Source organism: Haliotis cracherodii, unplaced genomic scaffold (assembly GCF_022045235.1).
Source record: "Haliotis cracherodii isolate W230 unplaced genomic scaffold, xgHalCrac1.p SCAF_32, whole genome shotgun sequence".
Classification (NCBI taxonomy): Eukaryota; Metazoa; Mollusca; class Gastropoda; order Lepetellida; family Haliotidae; genus Haliotis; species Haliotis cracherodii.
Genome location: NW_027266289.1, coordinates 103,006 through 129,255, shown reverse-complemented (window position 1 = coordinate 129,255; position 26,250 = coordinate 103,006). Strand labels below are relative to the sequence as shown.

The 26,250-nt window shown below is 42.4% G+C and overlaps 1 protein-coding gene, 1 long non-coding RNA gene and 1 pseudogene across 2 annotated transcripts; 1 reads left to right on the top strand and 2 right to left on the bottom strand.

Annotated features, from left to right (window-relative positions):
- Positions 1–284: 284 nt before the first annotated feature.
- LOC139477177 (uncharacterized) lies at positions 285–1,045 on the bottom strand. Its single transcript, XR_011654145.1, has 3 exons — positions 885–1,045; positions 647–710; positions 285–345 (listed from the first exon to the last, which is right to left on the bottom strand). It is a non-coding gene; the product is annotated as an uncharacterized lncRNA (long non-coding RNA).
- Positions 1,046–11,292: 10,247 nt separating this feature from the next.
- LOC139477284 (uncharacterized) lies at positions 11,293–13,302 on the top strand. Its single transcript, XM_071259831.1, has one exon. The coding sequence runs from the start codon at positions 11,293–11,295 to the stop codon at positions 13,300–13,302; it is 2,010 nt and encodes a 669-aa protein (XP_071115932.1).
- A 1,151-nt stretch (positions 13,303–14,453) lies between these two features.
- The window catches only part of LOC139477289 (uncharacterized), a 29,665-nt pseudogene continuing 17,868 nt past the window's right edge, over positions 14,454–26,250 (bottom strand).

Below are 26,250 nucleotides of genomic sequence, written 5' to 3'. Positions count from 1 at the left end.
CTTAATTATGAATATCCCCTAAGCTTACTCACTGAATGAAATAGTATCACAGATACATTTCCTTTTAGATTTCATTTCATGTGTACACAGTATCCTCAGATCTATATATATATGTGTGTAGTGGTAGCAAACACAAAGATATGATTTTAGTTTGAACAAAAGGTGTTATGTATACAGATCGCTTTATATGAGTGATGGTTTAATTTCTCTCATATCTCTATATAAAAAATATTATTATAATTACTTTTTACCTTTAATCAACACACACAAAGTATTTCATGAAACGCAGTCTTGGTTTTCTTCCCCTTCATGTTCATTTTGGACATGGGCGAGTTTGTCATCATTCTGAAAAATATCCAGTAACATATCTGAGGATGCAAATTCAAAGTATGGATCGATGTTCTTGATGTACATATATAATCATTGACCAACTGATTAATGATTTGTGTGTGGATTAACACCACTTCCTTATTATAAACATTCCACTTATCTTACAATGAGGCAATAAAAGTATATACCTTACCACATTTTCAAAACTAAAAAAACATGATCCCTACCACTACTTGTACCAGTCTATATGGATCCATGGACCTGAGTTCTACCTACTGAGCTACTGTAACCTTTCACCAATTTCATTCTATTTTACCTTAGCATAGCCTTTTCCACGTGGTCATCGGCATTCGCCCCACCAATCCTTCTTAAGTAATTTTCTGTAAAAAGAACATTTGAACTTTATATGTGGTATGAAAATCATTATATAAGTATATTAATTCAACCAAAACTTATGGCATGTTACTGTTTACTTTTGTTTCCAAGCAATTCATAACAAACAATATTCTAATCTTACAATGTAATAACAGTACCATAACTTCAACTTGACTTACCAAGCTGGCCTGATATTCATCCTCTCTCAGTCTCCCCTCGAGAGTATCCAACTAATCCAGTGTATTGAGTTGCTCAATAGAGCTTACTGATACTGTGTCTGCCACTGAGTCTTGATTCTGTTTCATTAGGTTCCTAATTTCCGTCAAAAGATAGAGAACCCTTCTCTGGAATTCTGTGAAAAAGAAATATATACATAACAATAAAAGATAGTTTGTTGTAGACATAGAATGTAACAGGTATAGTTTCCTTTAGTGTAACTCAGAAAGTGGCACAATATTTAAAGCAAATTGCAAAGCCATAAATACCCTAATTATGATAAGTTAATCTGAGCAAGTATGTCTGTAGGCGCATGGTTTTAACATCAAAGTTGCCTTGACAACATTTCTGAAAAGGTATAATTAAACAATCAAGCAACTTAATTAAAACAAAAACAAATCACATTTAAGGTGCTAACAGAACAAACTGGAAATGATAATACCTATTGGTAAATTATATCTTTACTTCTGTTGGAATGTAAATAATTTATCTTTTTTTGCCAACAAACTGAAACACCATTGACAGCCAATCAACCAAATCTGACAACCCACCCAATTTATTAAGACCTAAGTATTGGCACTGTAATAATTCATAATGTCTAATGGAACAGTTTCATATATTTCTTCTTGTAGAGATGGCAAGTTATTAATTTGACGTTACACGTGCATTACACCCCGGACACCTATCCGCCATGTTTGCTCGATGCTACTAACGAAGCGGCACGTGACAGCATCAATACTTGAAAAAATAGGGCGATAAAGGTCAAAATAAGCAGAAATATTACCCCGCTTGCATTTCTATGGTTTTATATGATTTAACTTTGAAATTGAACATCAAAGCGATTCATGAAGTCGAAATTTGGACATCAACACAGAAAAAGTACCCAAAAATAGAAGGTAAATGATGGCGTGCACCGACCTCATTAGTGACATCCGTCGGAGTGACATTTCAACAGACACGTTGTATTTTGTATGTACATTGGTAATACTATTTAAACATTTACTTACGAAAGAAGTTAATTCAAGCCGTTGTGTGTTGGGCCCCCTGTTAATTTAGCAAGGCGAAATAAATGTCGTCTAACGAACTTAGAAACCGTCACTGAGGAATGAGCTCGTGCACAAATGGCGCGAAACCCATGTCATTTTAGCGAGGCCACAAAAAATGGCGTCTGACAAAAATTGGAAACCATTAGTAAGGAATGAGCTCGTGCACTTACCTTACCGAAAAATGGTAGGTGTCCGGTATATTGCATTCAAAGCAAGGCATTAAACATTGAAAATCTACTTCATGCAACATACTGATTGAAGATTTACACTGAAATACCGTAACACAGAAATTCGATAATGGCGCGCGGCAACCTCGATCAACATGGCTACACCCGCTCCGTGCATCGGGTCCACATTTCAACAACTAGGCCCATGTAGATCTGGTATTTTTCCGTAACTTAACTCAAACATATACGGATATAAAAACAATTAACTACACGTCAGTAAAAGTCAATTCATATATTCGCGCGTGCCGACTGAGTCATGTCATAGCCCACTTACACAGCCTGCCCAGCCTATCAATGGACCGATTGGATGGGCTATTTATAATCTGTTCGTCAAAGGTGTGTGCGAAAATGCAACTTTACGGATCTACGTGTCATAACTAAATGACTATTGAACTACAACTCATTTTCAACATAAGAATGGAAACAAACATGCAAAGAATGTCAAATGTTACTTGAACTTACCTTCTCGATCGAGTATCCGCCAAGTTTTGAATTTTCTGCGCAGTCGCAAATCCACTTCCTGTCCTCGCTGATGCTAAATATCCAACTATCATCAGCTGCAAGTACCGAGTTCAAGTCCACGCGTCAAGATATTTATTTTTCAGGTTAAACCCTTTTCAACTTTTTTTTTTCAACTTCTCCCTGAAGATAACACTGAAACACGTCGGGGAATCATCCGTGTTGTGTAATTATTTTGTGAATTTCTTTACATATGTGCACGTTTATATATAAAAATACACATATATAATTTAATATACCTGGCTTGTTCAAATTTGAATAGGCAGCCTAACTGATCATGCTTGGGTTTCAACGCAGTGTTTAAACAGGTGAAACGGAGTGGAAAAGTATGGTGATTTGTCGATTTTCGAATAGGCGTACGTCAAATTGAAATGATGTACGTACGTCTTAAATTCAACGTTGTTGTGACGTCAGTATCACAACCATGGCTCAACGTTTAAGATTTAACGTTGATACAACGTTGCGTTTTGGTTGATCAACGTCACAACCTAAACGCAACCAATTTTAAACGTTGATCCAACGTTGCGTGCCTGCTGGGTACCGTATTTCCTCTGTTTGACACTATACGCCGTCTATTAATTTCGCGAGAGCCCTTGACTCGGCGTGTATTAGAGACCAGTCTGGTATTAGAGACCCAGCGTGTATTAGAGGAAATATAGATATGTTTTACAGTTCATATGGGGGTGATCGATCGGCAGCCATTTTCTGTGAATCGATATGTAGGCTATCTATGTATTCATACGCACGTTTTTTTTGTGAAAAGGCTTACTATATTTGAAAGGGGTTTCCGTAGCAAAAAGGAAACCTCTTTTTAACCAATCAGAATCAAGCATTCATCAATGTCATGGTAGAATAATCCTTAGATCACAACATTCTTCTGACTGCTCTAGTGTAATTTGGCTTATGTTGCACCATTATTAATGGAGTACTAGCCTTGTGATCAAATGTAATAAAATACTAAAAACATGACACCGTTCTATTTGATGTCATGGCTGGTTTTATATCTTTGACAGCGTCGGAGAAAGACGACACTGGTATTTTGATTAATATATATTTACCTCCCCTAATCACTTTTTACAATTCTTGGAGAAATAAAGTAATTAGTTTAATATCCTGTGATCACAATATTTAGAAAAAGATGAACATTTTGATTGTATAATACAAAACGAGAGGAATAATTCGTAAATCGTTTGTGACAACGCGAACCTGCGAAGCGTTAGATATCACTGTTGTGTTTATCAAACGACCTAAAAAAACTATTCCAAGACCAAGACAATTCTCCTGGAAATGTGTGCGTATATTTTAACGCAAAATATCCATTTGGTTAAAGTAATATATTCAGTTTAAGTTTTAAAATAAAATGAAACGGCTATTCATGGAAGTTATTAATATGAACTTATAATATTGACTTTGACACTCCCAAGTAATTTCTGTTGAAAAATATCAAATCATAGCAATGTATCTATTTTTAATTCCCTAATTCTTCCTATAATTCTCTTCTCATGCATATTCTGAAGGAATAGACGAATGGATAGCTAAAAAAGGGGAAAATGCTGCACTGTAAAATACGTATTTAGCTTTGTTTACATTTCAAACAAGTGCAGTTTTTCGAGCACAGCGTTGTTTTCACACCTAACTTATTTTGCTTGATTTGATCTCGGCACTTTGTATTGGTGATGTGTCATTTGATTCTAAAATGTATGAGGAATTCAAGGATGTATGTATCACAGCTAAATTTGAAATACGCGTAATGTTACAGGTGTCTCATTACCGGTAGGCTACATGCGAAACGTGATTTTGTAAACACTATCTAATATGGCGGAAAGTTCACAGTATATAAAATTGTGACGTGTATCTGCGTGTCTGATGTATTTTGAATTTTATTCGACTTCAAAGTGAGGTTTGAAGAAGAGGGACATATATATCCCTCTGGCATCCTGCCCCTGGGTAAAAAACAACAAATAACCCAAACCCTATCTATAGCTCTGAATTCATTTGGGAAATCTGGTCAGTCGTGAGCCGAGAGTGTAAAGAAGGTGTCACCCGCTGGGAAGTAGCTTGATTGAAATGGTGAAATGGGAGAGAGAAAATAAATATCTCGCCAATCAGAAATATTTCTTTTTAAATTTCAGCAGCAATAATATGCAACACATCTCCATTTGTTAATCTATATCGCCCACATGAGGCCTGTGCTGTACTTGCATATGTCGCGAAGCCAGCATTGTGCCGCTCTGTGAATTACTGATATCTTATTTAGCAGAGAAAACAGCAGGCAGCTTTGGTGTTGAGACCTAAGCCGGAATGCCGTGACGTCATCGACAGTGTGACGTCACTGTCATTGTACATTTGGCGCCACGTCAGCTGGGCGAACCTCGTCTCGGTCTGACGTCACCGAGTGCAGCGAGATGTAAACAAACAGGTTTTTGTGTTTTTTTCACGATTAATTACAAACTTATGGCGTAAAACTAACACAGAAACATATGACGACATGCATGAACATATCACGAGGTGGGGTGCTTACATACCAATGACACATCATATCTATTTACACTCAGTTAACAATTTTCTTACCTGAGCATGCGAAGTTCCAAACACAACAAATTGTAACACTATTCAGTGTGGGCAGAGGCTGTATGTTGCCGCCGGCTATACTGGAGAGTTTTCCTGTCCAGGTGATCTAATGGTCAAGATGAGACAGTTACTGGCTGACAAATTGCCTCCGGCTGATTGACGACCGTGTTAGACAAAGTGGTGCTTTGATTCTCCAGTAATCTAGTGGTCAGGAACTGTGTTAATGTGGAGGGACATCCTCCACACATCAGGGGATATATCAAGGACTGACCTGTTTTGTGACCGAACTGTCATGTACTGACCGACAATTGTCGTCGGCTGACTGATGAATCGTGATTCAGGCTGACGAAATCGTGGTGCAAGCGCGTGTTGGGTCACGTTCAGCCAGCCAGGCTATCCACATATAAGCCGGTCCGTCAGTGAAGACGCAGAGAGACGCAGAGAGACGCAGAGGGACGCAGAGAAAAGCAAGAAGGCACAGAACCAGCAACACCAACCAAGACCAGATCGACAGAGCAGTCCCGGAGAGCAGCCCCAGGTCTCTAACAGCCGCCACGACTAACAACCACCAGTCAACCTAGCTCCCACCAGAACAATAACATAGGGACAAGCTCTTGTCGCGTCTGGTCGTGCCTGAACAATCACCACAGTCTCTTCTCACAAGTCTCTGCCACGTTCGCCCTGGTGAAAAACGTATTGTACTGTAAAGTATTTGTTAACAGTTATTAAAGAAAACCGTTATAACCCTGAACGACTCTTCTGTTGTGCTACATATAGCACGGGCGTGGGTTCTTCTTTGGTGCCGAGACCAGGATCCCTCTCAAATAGGAACAGCCTGAGACGAGTGGAGACTGACGTCCAGATCCTAGTTGGTAAGTAGCTCAGACTTCTCCTCATTTTAATCCTCGTAATGGCTAGCCAGGAACTAGGTGAATTCTTGTCAGGAATAGCGGGACAGATTTCAGGACAGTTAACCAATCTATCAACTACCCTAGGTGCGCAGGGAATAGCGCAGGTTATTAAAACATTTGAGGGGGAGCCCACAAAATTTAAGGAGTGGATTAAGAGCATTGAAAAATATGCACTACTCATTAATGCGGATAGAGAAAGAGTGAAGCTGGTAGCCTACCAGTCAAGTTCAGGGGCGGTTAGCGACTTCATTCATAGGTACCTGCAGGATCATGACCAGGCAACATGGCAGGAATTAAAACATGAACTAACTAAAAGGTTTGCAGAGATAACGGACCCCCAACATGCATTCATGTTGTTGAGGGCTGTGAAACAAAAGTATAATGAAAGTGTGCAGCTGTTTGCAGAACGGCTGCTGAACCTGGCTGAAGAAGCCTATGCCGGGTTAGGTAGGGAAGGAAATGGTGCAGCAATAGAACGCCAATTAGTAGGATTCTTCATAGATGGGTTGGCCCATGATTATTTAAAAATGAAAGTCATGAGAGAAAATCCACCTAACCTAGCGACAGCTGTAACGTGCGCGACGCACGAACAAAATCTAAGAGCTAGATTTAACCTAAGAATAGGGAAAAGTAGACAGGTGCTAGATGACCAACGTGGGGAAGAGCCCATGGAGGTCGACCATTTCCGGCCTAAGGCCAAATGTTTTAAGTGCCAGAAAGTAGGCCACAGGGCGAGAGACTGTAGGGCAGGCGACAGACACAGAGTGAATGATAGGCCTGGCATAAACGCCATCATGAATCATCAAGGTGGGCCTTCCAACAACCCACCGGCATTACTGTGCTGGGTATGTAACCAGCCGGGACATTTCAAACGGGATTGCCCGAGTAGAGCTAGGAGTAATGGGGCAGGCTATGGGGCACGTAGGGGAACAGGGAACCAAGGTTTAAACTAAACACTCCTTCTCATGACGAAACCAATGGGAAGGAGGAGGAAGAGACAAAATATAGCATTAATTTGGCTGGAAGCCCGAGCTCGTGTACACTAAGGATAGGGAAACAACAATTTAGGTGCTTAATTGATTCAGGAGCAGAAGTGTCTATTATTCATAGAAGGGTTTTCCGGGAATTAAGAGGGCTCCATGAATTAGGTAAGAAGAAGGTTTCGCTGCAATCTGTAAATGGGAACAATTTGGAAGTAGATGGCTTTGTAAACCTGACATTTAAGATGAGAGGAGTAACCTTATCTCATCAATTCTATGTGGTAGGAAACATGAATAGGAATATTATTTTAGGCAGGGATTGGCTAAAACAAAATGGTGTCAGACTATATTATGACCTTGGTAGCTTAAGGATAGGAAAAACTTATGTACCGTTAGAGGAAGACCTGCACATTGCCTCCATTGTTCGTCTGGCAGGGGACACAATATTGAAACCCCAAAGTAGGAGCCTGTGCAGGGCAAAGGTTAAGCAAGGACCATATTTTTCAGACACTGCCCTTTACCAAGTGTCAGCAATAGACACTGGCTATTTGTCTAGTGAAACGGGACTAATGGTTACTAATTCATTGGCGAAAATGAACAAGAAGGGGAACCTACCCATCATGCTAGTAAACACGACCAACAAAACGTTTAGGCTAAGGAGGGGGTGTGTAGTGGGGAAGCTAGACAATGTGCCTGAGGCAAACTTAGTGACACTAGCCGACCAGCTAGGAAACTTGCCCACATCACCTCCTGATGAGACATCACAGGATGTTGACACTCCCCTGGAGCATCAAGGGAGGATACAGGATTTAGTAGATAAGCACAGAGACCTTTTTGCCACAAGTGACTTGGACCTAGGCCATACTAATACGGTCCAGATGAAGATTGACACAGGTGACCACCCACCTATCAAGCTAAGGCCATATCGGACGCCACTCAACAAGAGAAAAGTGGTAGATAAGGCAATCAATGACATGCTTGATGCCAAGATCATTAATAGATCAAGGTCCCCATGGAGTTTCCCTATTGTTGTAGTTGACAAGAAAGATGGAAGCAAACGCTTCTGTGTCGACTTCAGATCGCTCAACAAAATCACAAGGCCAATCTCCACGCCTCTCCCGCTGATTGATGACATATTAACACAATTAGGGGATTCTAAATACTTCACCACTCTGGATTTGAAGTCGGGGTATTGGCAGATTTTGATGGACGAGAAGGATAAGGAGAAAACAGCATTCGCATGCCACCGAGGCCTGTTTGAATTCTCGGTCATGCCATTTGGTCTCTGTAATGCTCCATCAATCTTCATGGAACTCATGAATGAGGTTCTACAAGACCTAGAGGCATTTGCTATAGCGTACTTAGATGATATCTTGATCTTCTCAAAAACGCTAGATGACCATATGTCTCATATTCAAGCCGTGTTTGAACGTATAAGAAGGCATTCCCTCAAGCTCAAACTCTCCAAGTGCAGTTTTGCTCAATCAGAGACAAACTACTTGGGATTCGTGATCAACCAAGATGGGATCAAGCCTGAGGAACAGAAAGTAGAAGCCATACGGTCAATGGGAGCCCCGACAACCGTCAAAGAGGTCAGAAGCTTCATTGGTATGTGCAATTACTATCGTCGTTTCATTCCCAATTTCTCAAAGATTGCCGAACCTATCGTTCGGTTAACAAAGAAATATGCCAGATTTTCCTGGACAGAGGAATGCGAACGAGCTTTCGAGTTCCTGAAACAGAGTCTGACGGTGATACCACTGCTGACGTATCCCGATCCAAACAGACCCTACATCCTGTATACGGATGCAAGTGACAGCTGTATTGGTGCTTGTCTAGCCCAAGTAAGTGATGACGGAACCGAAAAGCCTATTCATTTTCTGTCACACAAGCTGAGTGACACCCAGACACGCTGGGCAACGATAGAGAAGGAGGCATATGCGATACACTTTGGCCTACAGAAACTAGACCATTATTTGCATAATGCGGAATTTGTGATTAAAACCGATCACAAACCATTAAAGTACCTATTGGAGTCTCCAATGCAAAATAAAAAGGTACAGCTATGGGCCCTGGGAATAGCAGGATATAACTGTCAAGTACAGTACATTGCAGGTACAGAGAATACCTGTGCGGATCTGCTATCCAGAGTCCCATCCGATGGGAATGCCCCTCAACCAAACAATGAGGAGAGCGAGCATGTCGTGAATGACAACAGTCTAGAGATCAATGTGCTAGACTCGTCGAAGTTTGACCCAAAGACATATGCTCGTTGTCAAGCTCAGGAACCCGAGGGTCCTGCTGAGATAAGGCCACAGGACCCCAATCTAGATATGGCCACAGAGCAGTCCCTGGATGAAGAGATCCAGAGGATAAAAACCTCACTGGAGAAAGGACTGGAGGGTCGCTATAGTCTTAAGAAATTCCTGGTAATAGATGGTCTATTATACTACATCACAGATGTGGATGATGAGCCAGTCACTAGACTGTATGTGCCTGTATCACTAAAAGGCCAACTAATCAACCAGTACCATGACGAGAATGGGCATATGGGGATTGACAAGACCTTCGATGCCCTAAAGACAAAGTACTACTGGCCGAATATGTACAAAGATCTATATGAGTACATATCTGGGTGCGTAACTTGTCAAGCCCGGTCTCTACAGAAACAAAGACCTCCGCTCCAGGAAACTGACGTGCCTCCTTATCCCTTTGCAAAGATAAGCATGGATCTGTCAGGACCATACCCAACTACTCTGTCAGGTAACAAGTATATTGTTGGGTTTGTAGACCTCTACAGTGGTTGGCCTGAGGCTTTTGCAGTACCTGACAAGACTGCGGAAACCATCGCCCATCTGTTAATAGAGGAAATATTCCCTCGTTATGGCTCCCCACTAGAGATTGTCACGGACAATGGGACAGAGAATGTGAATCGTGTAGTGAGAGAAACCCTTACAACATTAGGCACTCACCACGTGACGACTTCCTTTTATCACCCTCAGGCTAATGGTAGAGTTGAGCGTTTCCACAGGACATTGCATGATGTCTTAGCGAAGAAACTTGATGACAACCTAACTACATGGGACTTGCACCTGAACCAGACACTAGCAGCTATTCGGTTCAATGTCTGTGAGTCATCCAAGTTCTCGCCCTTTTTCCTCTTATACAACAGAGATGTAGTCCTACCTTTGGACACTCTCCTAAAGCCGAGGAAGAAATATCATGGGGAGGAAGAGCATAAGATTGCCTTGCAGCAACAACACAAGTCATTTGTCCTTGTACACAGACATGTGAAGAAAGCAAAGAAAAGGCAGGCAAAATATGCTGACCGGCCCAGTAGGCCGAATGAGATAAAAGTTGGTGATCCTGTTTTCTATAGGCATCACCAGCGGAAAAGTAAATTGCAATCAAAATGGAAGCCATACTACAGAGTCATAGAGCAGACGTCACCTGTCACTTTCATCATCCGTAGTCAACTAGATGGCACCGTGACAAAAGCACATGCCGAACATTTGCGCATAGCGAAACTAGATGACTGGGAGATCCCGAAGGACACAACAGGCAGGCCCAGAAGGAAGGCCTACTATGTTGTTCCTCCGGATGGGTCAAGTAGTGAAGACGAAGATACTACTGATCCCATATCTCGGATGACAAGGCGATACCGCCATGAAAGGTCTGACTCTGAAGAAGAAGACTATATACCACTGGCAGAGTTGCAGAAGCGACTAAGGGCCAGGAACCGTGACTCTGAAGGGGGTCAGGATAATGACCCAGAGTCAGCGGGAAAGTACGGAACACGTGATGAGCAAAGAGAGTTCCATGGCTCCGTTGCGGATAGCGACGCGGAGGATATGTGGATAGAGTCCACTGAATTGAGCCGAACTAGGGACTCTGGTGCAAACTCACCCTCCGACAAGGGTAAGAATCTGAAACAGTTGCTCCAGGCAATGGCTGGATTACTGTAGTATATTTCCCGGGGGTCGACTAGATGTCATTGTGACCGGCACAGGCCGAATATTTGCGGATAGCGAAACTAGGAGACTGGGAAAGGATTGTGTAGATACGGTTGGGCATTAGAATCAGGTATATGATTTTTCTCTTATGTTTCAGAGAAAACATGAGTCCTCTTGGTCTACTCTTCCTGTTGGGGTTAGCTCAGGGTACAATTATGTATGAAAACATTATATTTCAAAAATTAAACGATATAACTACAACAAGGTCAAAGTGGTTAGTAACATTTGTTATTGACTTAAAGCCATATGATCAGTTTATTGGGAAATGTAGGTATAACATTAACCAAGTTGCAATGATGATTAGGCAGCTGTTGAGCCGCTACCACTCTAATCAATCAACAGGGATCTTAAGCATGTATACTAAGTTAGATGAGGAAATCATAAGGCTGAATGCAACCTTGAATGACCTAGTAGACAATTTCTCCGAATATAGCAGGTTACGTACTAGACCCAAGCGGTCATTATTGCCATTTGTTGGAAGTGCTTTGAGTTTTCTGTTTGGTACTGTGTCTGAAGCTGACCTAAGTACTATAAAGACAAATATTCGTAGGCTTGCGGAAAATCAGGCAGGAATTGCACATGTTATACATGAAGGGCTCTCCATCCTTAATACAACAAGGATGCAAGTCTCAGAGAATCGCAACGCCATTAATGAAGTCGTTAACGATCTAGGTATAATCGAACAGGAGATCGCTAATGTCTCAGGGACATTGAGCAATCAAATAGCTAGGTTAGAATGGGCCACGAAGACCTATTTACAAATAGAATTGGCGATTGAAAATATTCGAAGTATGGTGCAAACATTTTTGGCCTATTTGGAACACCTCCAACTACAAATTAATATGTTGGCTTTGGGGCACTTGTCACCAAGCACCATAACGCCAAGTCAGTTACTGGCTCTACTGAATGACATCAAAGCTCACCTACCTTCTAAATTCCGGTTAGCGAACGATCCAGTAGGTAATTTATGGGGTTTCTATAAGACCTTGCTGTGTACCACAGTACTGTTCGATGATAAGATATTGGTAATCACATCCATTCCGCTTTTGGATGTTAATGGTCAATTCGGAATTTACCAGGCTCATAATTTGCCGGTACCGCTAATAATGAATGGCATAAGCACGAAACCAAACGGAATCAATAATATGGTGGCAGAGTATCGGTTGGAAACAGAGGTGATTGCAGTCAATGCACAACGCACAAAGTACGCATTGCTGAAACCCTCAGAAGTACAGACATGTACAAAACCACTTACGGGCTATTGCCATATCCAAAGCCCAATCTACCCCATCAATCTCAGCCACCTATGTGTCATCTCCCTATTTATGAAAGATGAGACGAAAGTCCGACAGACATGTCACACAGAAGTCAGGCCTAATGCTATATTGCCTATGGCAGAATATCTGACGGCAGGACGTTGGGTGTTGACAACAACTAAGAGGTTAGACCTAGTAGTAGTGTGTAATAATAATAACTTGTTTTCTTACACTGTAGCGGTTTTGCCACCGCTGGGAATAATTAAGTTGAATGCCTCATGTTCGGCATCTAACGACCATTTAACCTTACTCCCTTATTACCATAATGAAAGTCAGTATGAGTTTGAAGATAATCTCATACAGTCAGTCCATACACCCAATGTCTCAAACATGTTACTATGGAAACCATTTATGAAAACTGCCATAAAATTGAACTTGACCAGGTTACCAGATAAACTCAAGGGTATTAAGAATATTCCTATGAATCATCTGATTGATCAGCTGAATGATTTACAGACAATGATACCAGATGATGAAACCCCGGGTTGGAAGTATGTCTTAGGAGTAGCTTTAATTATAGTGGGGATACTGGTAGGGATGTTTCTATATGTAAGATATATTAGACCCTGGCTAGCTAAACGAGGAAAGAGTAGGAGGAATGTCTGTGCTGCAACCAGCTTTGAGATGGCGCCAGTTGACACTGGAAGCGCAGTTCACGCCTACAGAGGAACACTACCCTCTGCGCCACTCTTAAGACGAAGGGACCACGATCCAGCAGAGGTGGAACCAACTCCCGCCATACGGAGCATCTACCCGACGCTGGATACGGCTACCATCGGACATCGTGAGGTCAACTAACTCCCATTAGTTGACGGAAGCACGACGGAAGTAAACCGGAGAAGCAGTGACATCCCAACGAGGTGTCATCTCTGCAGTCGGTCTGAAGACCGTATTACAGAACTTTTTAAGTTGACTTTGGAAAAACAAAACAAATATATACACAACGCATGGCAGACGATCGAACACGTCGCTGTCCTTGCACCCAAGATCCGGGTGTGCAAAGATGTTTTTGTGATTACATTTTATGTATGCGTATTAATTTCTTGTAAAGGTAATGGACAACGGTTGTTGTTGAATTGTACATATACAAATGGTACTAGTGTGTTATATGATTGTTGTAAGAAATTTTACGTGGAAAATGTCTTCATGTGGAAAGGGCGAATGTAACACTATTCAGTGTGGGCAGAGGCTGTATGTTGCCGCCGGCTATACTGGAGAGTTTTCCTGTCCAGGTGATCTAATGGTCAAGATGAGACAGTTACTGGCTGACAAATTGCCTCCGGCTGATTGACGACCGTGTTAGACAAAGTGGTGCTTTGATTCTCCAGTAATCTAGTGGTCAGGAACTGTGTTAATGTGGAGGGACATCCTCCACACATCAGGGGATATATCAAGGACTGACCTGTTTTGTGACCGAACTGTCATGTACTGACCGACAATTGTCGTCGGCTGACTGATGAATCGTGATTCAGGCTGACGAAATCGTGGTGCAAGCGCGTGTTGGGTCACGTTCAGCCAGCCAGGCTATCCACATATAAGCCGGTCCGTCAGTGAAGACGCAGAGAGACGCAGAGAGACGCAGAGGGACGCAGAGAAAAGCAAGAAGGCACAGAACCAGCAACACCAACCAAGACCAGATCGACAGAGCAGTCCCGGAGAGCAGCCCCAGGTCTCTAACAGCCGCCACGACTAACAACCACCAGTCAACCTAGCTCCCACCAGAACAATAACATAGGGACAAGCTCTTGTCGCGTCTGGTCGTGCCTGAACAATCACCACAGTCTCTTCTCACAAGTCTCTGCCACGTTCGCCCTGGTGAAAAACGTATTGTACTGTAAAGTATTTGTTAACAGTTATTAAAGAAAACCGTTATAACCCTGAACGACTCTTCTGTTGTGCTACAAAATGACAAAATGTCTGACAAAGTTTTTACAAGTTTTATTCCCATCCAAACACAACAAACAGTTTCACGTAAATAAAGACATATGTACACACGACGACGTGAACGGCACACCACGTCACTGTCAGGTCTCCCCCCACCGTCTACACAAACACGACACTGACGTCACTGAGCGCCGCGGGACACGAGGAGATTCACCACTCGCGTATGTCCCCAGCGTCTCGCCAGGTCCGCCGCCGTGTCCCCGTCGTTGTTCCTGGCGTCGATGTCCACCACGTGCAGAGACAGCACAAACTTCACCGTCTCCATGTCTCCTCCAATACAGGCGAGGTGAAGGATGTTGTCACCGTCCCCTGTCCACCAGTGACACATCGGCCCCTTCACTCACCAGGAGCTCCACCACGTCTCTGTGTCCCCACCCTGCTGCCCACATCACCGGTGTCCTGCTCCACCACCACCTAACAGTTGACGTCCACGCCCCGAGACAGGATCCGCTTCACCTCCCCCAGGTCCCCGTCCCCGCTGGCGTCACTGAGGTCCCCGCAGTCTGCTGGTGATGGAGTCGCTGTAACACAAAGTAAACTCTGTACACTTCCAGACATCTCCGTCATACATCTACATGGTTCACACCTCAACGTGGTGACACGTGACACGGTACGTCATCAACCACTTCCAACATGGCTGACAACACAAGGATCAAGGGGAAGGACGACAGCTGGTTCATGTAATCAAGGATTATGTGGTCAATGTTTAGAATCTTTCTGTTACATCCAGTTGTTGTAACATTATTCTGTGTGTGGCTGGAGAGTGTCAACGTTTCATGGACTGAGCTTTATGAGATGATACTGTCCATACAATTGTTGATGGGAAATATTAGATAGATCTTATAAGACATGACATTGGAGTATGTCAGTCTGTTTGTTTGTTGTTTTACGCCGCACTCAGCAGTAGTCTAGCAATAAGATGGCGGAGTGTGGTACAGACAGACAGTCCAGTGGTTGACAACATGAGCACCGATCGACACAACTGGGATACGATGACATGCAAGACGCAAGTCAGAACCCCACGGGTCTGTCTATACCCCAGCTTGTTAATTGTTGGAGGGATTAAAGTGTGGGCTTTCTACCTGCTGGGTTCTCCCACCTACCCTGTGTAGCAGGCTTTTTTGTGGTCGTCACTGCTGTCCTCGCGGTCTGGCTCGGGTCGCTCGAGGCTGAAACACAGAACATGCTGTTCAGAAAACAATACAAACCACATAAGTATTATACATATCAGATATTCGACAAAGTTTAGGTTTTTACAATTTTGACTGATGAATACAATTTCAAAACCATTCATCTTAGTAGAGGTATTATTATAAGGTAGTCTAGCGACTAATAAATCACTCAAACGCCTATCATAAATATACAACACAAAAATTGAGATTGCTGTTCATCTGAGCCGCGCGTCTGTACAGGCTTGTTGGATTGAGTCTTATGGTGGTACTGGCAATACAATTGACTTGTTTCAAATTATTAGAATAATAAGAGACTACATTTATCAGCTTGTTATTGTAGAGACTGTTCATATGAAGGTTTTTGGAGTGAACTTTCAGGCTTATATTTGTTACATGTTGATGTGACCTCATCTCGTACAAAGTTGGACAGTGACAGTATCTACCACCTGCTGGGTTCTCCCACCTACCATGGGTCGTCACTGTCGTCAACTGTGCAGCCCTTTCTCCGTGGCTCCGGTCGCTCGAGGCTGAAACACAAAATATGCTGTTCAGTTGGGTTGGGTGAGTTGGGTTTTACAGGTTCTTAGCAATATTCCAGCAATATCTGGGCGGGGAACACTAGACATGGGCTTCGCACATTGTACCCATGTGGGGGAATCGACCCCAGTTTTTCCGCGCGAAGGGCGAATGCTTTAACCACTAGGCTACCCACCACCCAAAACCCCCATATATGCTGTTCAGAAAACTATATATTGCAGGTAAACATTATAACTACTGGCCTCAGAGAAGCTTTTGCCTTTCAACAAATGTGTGACTTTCAAATTTATTCACTGATGAACTTAACTTATAATACATTTGTTGCAGTAGAGGCTTATTCATATATCATAACATGGTGACTGACAAATTTTGGAAATCACTTATATTTATTAGATTTAGATTGCTTTTATCACTTCTGAGATATATCTCTTCTCTTGGTTGAAGCAGGAACTGAATAGATTGTTATTTTGTTGTCATAATAATATAATCATACAACATACAACAAAAATGAACATTTCTACATCAGCGATAGAAATTGGCACTCGTCCTATAGTCCTTGCCAAACATCCCAACAGGCCCCCTAGTTCAGATATCATAACGACTAGGCTAGTAGACATATGTCATTCTTTAGGGTTTTATATGTTACCATTATGAGGACTAAGGACTAAACATGTTAGTTAATATTGCTGTACACAGAATACACAGAATATGTGCATTTATTATTTTGGAACTTTACAACATGGTATTACATCAGCTACCTACCCTTAATTCTCAATTATGGAATGATTAGTATTTTAGTCTGACTTCGTTAGTGTGGGTGGAATCGTTATGACAATGAAATGGTCCCCGCAAGTTTGTGCGTTGTTGCATAATATCTGCATTTGAGTATCAATACTGTGAATAGCAAACCTACTTCGCTCATACAGGTCAAATACTGAACATTGTTTTCTAATTTTCATTGCCTGCTATGTTATTACTACTGCATATTTAAATAATACTCGGGTATTTGTTGCGAGTGAGAATCGATGCACACCCTTATATATATTTTGACCAGGATATGACGCCCACCAGTGTAATTCTGGAGGAAAATATATTGCTCGTGCATTTCAACGTCTGTGGACAATGGGCATTTAACACAATTGTTACATCGTCAAATCGACTACTGTCTTGATGGTTTCTCTGGGTCCATATTGCCTTTGCCAATTGATGATAACAGGCTACTAAATGTAGAGTGCTGCGACCTATCGTAAATTATTTGTTGTCCCGAGTGACTTTGCTTGATGTTTTAGTCCCCACCCTCCCCAATACAAACACTCTCTTAACTAGACTCTGAAACTGGTGCATTTTACGTCGTTTGGTGTCTCGGGCTACACCGTATTACAAACGTCGATATACCACATGCTACAGATTAATATTTAAGTGATGACATTTTCTTGATGATATACAATCAATGTAAAATAGCAACAGGTCTACTTGACTACGCGCGTGTGCAACAGAGTAGTAATTCAGTGTCAGGAAAACCATTTGCAACACTGTCATAATTCAGCATTCCGAGCGATGCGGCAGTACATCCATCACAGATCAGCTTACTATCTGAGGCAGAAACTGTAGCCGGCACTACAAGATGTTTGATACGGTGTTTGGTTGTGTAAAGAAGGGAATAAAAATGTAGCTCTACAAAGTGATAAGACTGAAATGCCGATTGCCCGTGTGACATTCGCCAAATTGTTTTGGCATTTAACGTCCGTTCTAACTGAGTCATAAAATAATGAGAATCATGCACATTTTCTCTTATATATTCTACATTTCCTTGCAATTCTTCAAAAACAATGCAAAATTACATTTGTTCCTGATAATATTTTCCGGATTCGAAGAACAAAGCTGCAGGCCTTGAGTGTAAAAATAATATGGCTGACTGTGGTAACCCCATACTACATACAATTATATAATTAACAGGACAACCCGGTATTAGAGGGATAGTCATGTATTTACTCTTCATGAGTGTTTACATCATGCCGGAAGCAGCCGTCGCGAGGTTCCCAGCATTCCCTGCTAAGGGAGCAGTTATTACGGGGAGTGGCTTATTGTTTAAACTGTTACTCTATGACACTCCTCCCCCATAGTTTTGTTGCAATTTTAAACATAACTACCATAATGAATCTACACATGTTGAAAGAACTGACAATTGCTCCAGAAGATGTCATTAAAGTGTCTCTTCACACCTCTCAATGGAACATTTTAAATGAAATTTCAACCAATATTGTTCCAGATGTTATTTAGAGTCTCTCATGTCACACAATAACTGGAACACTTTAACTGAATATGCACTTGCATTAATGATTAAAGATAACTGGATATGCATCCGCTTATGTCTGAATAAGGGAACCAAATAACAAGATCCAAAACTATCAATCACTGATGGTTCACTTAGGTGACCAATAGTGTGAAATACATCACATTCTCATTACAGTTCATAACTCAGCAGCAATCTTTAGATTAAGTCTATCTGGCGCTTTCCGGATTCTGGAAGAACGACGAAATTCTTGCGCACCACAAGAATCTGACTGAGTAGGAGATAGTGTCTCTGGTAAGACCTCCTGTGGCTCGGGCCTTGTAGAAGTAACTTCATCTTGCAGGTGAGGGGTACCCGGAAGTACTGGAATGTTGCCAGGTTCAGGCAACATAGGTAACTTGTCGGGTAGTTCTGGTAGAACTGATAGTTCATGTGTTGATGGAACTGTTTTATCATGTCGGCTTTCATGTGTCAGAACATGGCGCAACCGCAGGTGATCAATATGGCGCTTGACCACACCACCATTGTCAAGACGAACATGGAACGACACTGGACCGGTTCTCTCTGTTATGATTCCTGACAACCATTTGTCACCAGGACGAAAGTTTAACACATACACAAGATCTCCAACTTGCAAGTGACGGTCCTTTGCACGTGCATCATGTACTGACTTTTGCTGTTCTTGTTTGTTCCTAACTTTACAGCTCATATCTGGATGAAGAAGATTGAGATGAGACTTCGGTCTGCTTCGAAGAAGTAATTCTGCTGGAGATAACCCTGTTGTAGTCTGCGGGGTAAGTCTGTATCTGAACAAAAACCGTGCAAGTTTTGTGTCCAATGTGCCCCCTGTCATACGTTTAATGCCAGATTTAAAGGTTTGTACAGCTCGTTCTGCTAACCCATTAGAGGCAGGGTGATACGGTGCCACACATGTATGAGTGATGCCATTACGTTTCATAAATACAGAGAATTCCTCACTTGTAAAACAAGTGCCATTGTCAGTGACCACTTGGTCTGGCAGTCCATGAGTTGCAAACATATGTCTGAGACAATCAATTGTAGCAGTGGATGTGGCACTGTTCACTGGAAACACTTCCAACCATTTAGAATGTGCGTCAATACACACAAGGAACATTTTACCCAGGAAAGGCCCGGCATAGTCTAAATGCAAACGACTCCATGGATGTTCAGGCCATTCCCAAAAGGGAAGCGAAGCCTCGGCTTGTACTGGACGAGACTGTTGACACACAGAACAGGTTTTCACCTTGAGTTCCAATTCATCATCCATCTTTGGCCACCATACGAATCCACGCGCTACAGACTTCATGCGCGAGATACCTGGATGAGCTTCATGCAACATGTTCACAACAATCTCTCGACCTTGTGGCGGCACAACAATACGATTGCCCCACAAAACACAGCCATCTGTGAAATGCCCTTGTCCCGACTGAAGATGCTCTCGAGGGGTTTGTGATCTGACAACAGAGTAAAGGAACGCCCATAGATATACTGATGGAACTTCTTAGTTCCAAAGATAATTGCTAGAGCTTCACGATCCAATTGAGAGTAATTCTTTTCTGCTTGCGACAGAGACCTGGATGCGAATGCTATTGGTTTCTCTACACCATCATCAGACTGATGTGAGAGGACGGCACCTACCCCATAGGGAGATGCATCACACGCCAATACAAGTTTCTTATGGGGATCATAATGCGTCAAGAGATCACAAGAAGACAAATGTCCTTTCACCATGTTGAAAGCTTTTTCCTGTTGAGCTCCCCATGACCAGGTAACTTCTTTCCTGAGAAGCCGATGCAAGGGCGCCAAGGTAGTGGCGAGATTAGGCAAGAAACGCTGATAATACTGCACGAGTCCAAGGAAGGATTTAAGTTCAGCAACATTGCGCGGAGCTGGAGCCGACACTATAGCCTTCACCTTTTCGTCAAGGGGATGCAAACCCTGCGCATCTATTTTGTGACCCAAATACTCTACTGAGCCGACCATGAATTTGCACTTCTGTGCATTTAATCTGAGACCAGCCTTGCTAAGTCTGGATAGGACTTCCTTCATGTTTTCCAAATGTTCTTGTTCAGAGGCCCCGGTGACAAGAATATCATCCAAGTAGACACAGACATGGGGAATGTCTTTGAGCAAGCACTCCATAGTTCGCTGGAATACAGCTGGAGCTGCCGATATGCCAAAGGGTAAGCGCTGGTACTGATAGAGGCCACGATGAGTGTTTATAGTCGTGAGCTTTTGCGACTCCTCGTCAAGGGTTAACTGTTGGTAGGCTTGACTTAAATCCAGTTTCGTGAAAGTCTTTCCACCTGACAAAGATGCGAACAGATCTTCGATCCGTGGAATGGGGTAAACATTAGTACGAGCAACCTTGTTGACAGTTAATTTGTAGTCTCCGCAAATTCGTATGTTCCCATTGGATTTAAGCACTGGTACGATTGGAGCAGCCCAATCAGAATATTGCACTGGCTTGATAATACCCTGTTTTTCAAGGCGTTCAAGTTCATCGTCAACTTTCTGACGAAGAGCATAAGCAACATTCCTGTGCTTATAAAATCTTGGCACATTTGAGGTGATCTCAATAGTGACCTTTTGATCCTTGAATTCCCCTATATCATCTTGGAACACATCAGAATAAGAGTTCAAAATGTCTTGTAACCCTTCATTTCTCACATTCAAAATTTTCCCCCAATCTAGTCTGATGGCCTGAAGCCAATCTCTGCCAAGCAAGTTCTCGCCATCACCTTCCACCACTGTCAGCGGGAGAGTAGCCGACTGATTTCCATAATTTACTTGAACGTCTGTAGTGCCTACTATCGGTATTCTCTCTCGGTTGTAGGACCGAAGAATAGCATTGGTCTCACTTAACTTGGGCCTGTTATCACCCTCCTTCCACACTGAATGGAAAGTACTTGAACTGATCACTGAAGTTGCTGCGCCAGTGTCTATCTCCATAGTTAGCTTTTTACCATTAACTAACACTTCAATGAGATAGGGCTCCACTCTGTGTCGCTTACCACTCATTCCATTTTGAGCATGTTGAGTTTCTACCTTAAAAAGTCCATATTCATTGTTCTCGTCTTCCTGAGATACATCGTCAATACGATTAGCATGATTAGTGGAAGATCTGTTGTCCTTGTAATGGGTACCACGTCCATGACCACGGCCCCTGTCGCGACCACGACCACGGCTGTGACCACGACCTGAAGATCTATCATTCATGGCGCTGCGAGAGCGACAAGCACGCTGGATATGACCAACCTTATTACAATTGTTACACACAGCGTTTTTGTAATAGCACTGACTACTGACATGATTTGAGCCCCCACAGCGATCACACTTCCTGCCTGTATTATTTCTCCTGTTATCCTCTCTAATCTTGTGCACTGGCCTTGGCATCTGATCTCCCCCTTTAATATCATGCACTTCCTTAGCAGCCATTTCCATTCCCAAACACAAGGAGTAAGCCTTAGCAAAGTCCAATGTTTTCTCAGTTAACAGTCTTTTTTGCATTGCTTCATTGTTGATACCACACACTAGACGATCCCTTAACTGAGTCTCTAAATCAGTGTATTCACATGTCGATGCCAAACGACGTAACTCAGCCACATATGCCGATACAGTTTCATTTGGCTGTCTATCACGCATATTGTACCTCCTCCTTTCCATCATAATAGTGGGTTTTGGGTGTAAATGTGACTTCATCAGGTGTACTAACGCATCATAAGAATGATCGCCAGGCTTCTGTGGCGTAGACAAGTTCCGTATTAACTTGTATGACTTCGCACCAATCACACTCAATAGAATAGCACGCTTCCTACCCTGATCTGTAATTTCGTTTGCTTCGAAATAATGTCCAAGTCTCTCGACATATTCATTCCAGTCATCAGTCTGAGAATCATATTCATCTATTTTGCCGAAGGTAGCCATGTTTTGAATACCGGGCGAACGCACGTGGTCTGACCAAGATCGTTGTTACTACTCGCCGTCACGACAAACGCACTAAATTGACCTCGTCGCCAATATATGTGGTAACCCCATACTACATACAATTATATAATTAACAGGACAACCCGGTATTAGAGGGATAGTCATGTATTTACTCTTCATGAGTGTTTACATCATGCCGGAAGCAGCCGTCGCGAGGTTCCCAGCATTCCCTGCTAAGGGAGCAGTTATTACGGGGAGTGGCTTATTGTTTAAACTGTTACTCTATGACACTGACACATTTGGCCGTTCTGTGATGTAGGACAACGTTTTAAAAATATGAGCGAAAAAACACATCCGACACTTGACTGAACAGATTTACAATCATCTCATATAGTCTTCAGTCCCAGTTGTAAATAATTGTTATTAGTTCAGAGATCAAACTTACAAGCATATATTATGTAATAGACTGATTAAAATAGAACAAGCTTTTCAGTTGAAACGAGGTATGAATGTTTACATCCAGACGTTCGTTATCCCCGGTGACAGGCTAAACAAACGTCTGGGTGTAGATATTGTGTGAAGCAAGCACCTGATTCCTTCAAAATGTATTCTGTTGTACATCAATCTTAAAATATTTACAATGTTTGTTTCATTTAATTTCCTAACAAAATTCTGAAGTACAAGCGGAAAACTTACCCACCGTTTACGTCCTAACACGAGTGACACGTCCCACTGCCAGTCAAGAAACGCAAGAAACGCCTTGACTGGCGAAGGGGCGAGCTATGACGTCAGTGTGACGTGTCTGGTTAGGAGCATGGCATAGTTTGGCGCTCGGCTGCTTGTGCCGATCACTCTAAGATAATACAGTGTGGAGTGATACTAGATCTACAAGTCTTACTACAGTCTCACCTTATTTCGTCTCAGATTGCATGTTTAGGTAAAACATTAAGCCTGCTTCATTGGTTAAAGAAATCTACCTCATCACCGTGCGTAAAATGTCTTTTTTTTAATTCTAAGATGCTTCGCTAAAGTATCAAAGGCACCGACTATTGCGATAGAGCATTGTGTCCGCGTGAAGATCCTGGGTAGAATAAGGTCTTGAGCAGCCCATGCTCGCCGTAAAAGGTGACTACGCTTGTCGTAAGAAGCGACCAACGGGATCGGGTTGTCAGGCGCGTTTACTTGGTTGATGCATATTTTCGATCCAGATTGCGTGGATCGATGTTCATGATATTAATCACTGGATTTTCTGGTCCAGACTCGATTATTTACAGACCACCGTCATATAGCTGGAATATTGCTGAGTGCGGCGTAAACAACACACAATCATAATCAGGACAAAGGAAAGTTTCATAACAACATCATGTGCACCTAGCTGTTGGTCAGCATACGGCATTAAACAATATACAATATACAGCCGTCAAACAAACCGGCCGCTGTTGCTCTTCCTCCGCCACGTTCGTCTCACGTCGACGCCATGTTTCGGCCTATGTTTACATACTAACTCGGCCCCACAATGCACTTGTTGAATGTTCAAAGTCACGTGATTAAATTGAAGCAAATTAATTATAAAAAAATACTCTCAAAATCCTTTTTTTTTATATCCACACCCTGAACGGATAAGGAAATAGGACCTGTTATAATAAACACCTCATTTTAGTGGTGTTGTATTATATTTTAAACGTAAATATGTCTTCAGACTTAAGGGGTATACAGGCAATCAAGTGGACCAGCCTGTCAGTTAGCCTGTTGGACGATTTTCAATTTACCGCATGTTAAAACAGATTTGATTTTAACCAATCTCCAATAAAAAAGATGGATCATTTTTAAATTCTGCATCTTAGAAAAGTAATCAAGTTTGCTCTAGCCGCATGTGTAGTGTAATAAAGTATAGTTTTGCCCTGAACTATTGTAACGTCAAAGCAACGCAAGCGTCCTCATGCTTTAACTATAATAGTTCAGGCAACACTATTCTTTATTACACTACACATCGAGGTAGAGCAAACTTTATTTCTTAACTAAAACTCAACAGTGTGATTAAATGAGGTTTTAAGATACATTAACAGCAGGCAAGGTAACAACAAGTACCATCTTTTAACATCTTGGGGTATGCTTAGATGCAAGTTTAATCACCTAATTCTTTTTCCAGACAGACGTGTGCGATATTAAAAGGAAACATTCTCAACAGCGCCATTGGCTTTTACCATACTTGTAAAGGTGTCTAGCCGGGAGCGCCACATTTCAGAAATGGCTATTGCCGGTAGAGCCACATTTTCAGCTGAGTGCATTTCACCTATTCTAGCGGGTAATTAATTAATCCGATTACCGATACCTTTAAATGAATGTCCCACATTTAAATTACAAACCACCCTCAATCTAAACAAGGCTCTCACTCTAGAAGCAATACTTAACCCACAAAATAAACTAGAAAAATTCAAGGCCTTAGGCGTATTCTTAATCAAAACGGAACTAATAAAACGCATCTAAAACCATAATAACCTACCAAATCAAAATCACATAAACAAACAATCATCCACCATACCCAGCTCCCTTAGTTCTCCTCCCCAACCCCATCGGCTTCTATTCCAAATCTCATAATTCCCAAATTCTATATAAGCAACCCCTAAAGCCCCCTCTTGGGTTGCACAGACCACCCTCGCCCCTTTCGGAAACACATTAAATGGCCTGGCCGGGCCCGTGTGCGAAATACGCATCAGTCGGAAAGCGCACGTTAAATCTCCAAAGTAAGTAAGTAAGTAAGTAAGTAACTCCATATCATAACCATGGCAAACGCACAAGTTCAAATAAAGTTCATTGAAAGTGTCAGAGGAGGCATACATTTATACTATGATGGCTTTAAGTTTCGGTGTAAGAGCAGTCGTGGTGAAAGAAGATACTGGTCCTGTATTGTCAAGGAGTGCACTGCAAGGATCACAACTCTGGGTGAGTTGCTCCACGCCATTGAGATCATGGGTCACTCCCACGACCCACAACCATTCGAGTTTGAGGTTGATGCCTTTAAGGCTAGACTGATGGAGAGAGCGAGGACAGAAACGACCTCTAGTACCTCATGACATGGTGGATGATGTGTGGCTTGATGCCATTGCTGACTCTCCTGCTGGCCCTAAAGTGACTGCCTTCATGGACTCCGTGACAACCAGTTGGGTTCAAGGACAGGCCTTCATGCCAGAGATTTGGAACCATTTCGAAAACCAAGGCCACCGTACCAACAATCACCTGGAAGGGTGGCACAACAAGATAAAGAAACTTGCCAAGAAGTGCCACCCGAACATCTACGAGGTAGTGAAGCTATTTCAGCGAGAGCAGTCACTCAAAGAGGTTGCAGTCCTGAGACTCTCTCACCAGTGGTCAGAACCTTCACGAAGAAAGAAGTACAAGGCAATCGATGCACGTATTGCGTCCCTCAAGATCCAGCTCCTGAACCAACACCTGAGTGAGATGGAATATGCTGACCACGTGGGCGACCTCCTTCATCTGCAGTTATGATCCATTATGATTTTCATATGCTATTCATATTCATCAATGTAAAGTTTTGATGAATATGTTATCCTTGTTGAATAAGAAATGAGAAAACAAGACTTGTTTCGTTATATACGGTAACCTGTTAGAATCACAAAGCATGTTTTGACAGCATAGCCGTGAGAGCCACATTATACAGTCACGCAACCATAACCATTGCCGGGAGCCCCACATCAATTTGGGCTATGTATTTTCGAAATGTGGCTTTGCCGGCCTGTAACCCTTGTAAACAGGCATATTATATCCCGCCATCCCCGTCGCTCACATACAACGGATGTCCATATTGCTACGTATACGTCCACACATTTGGCA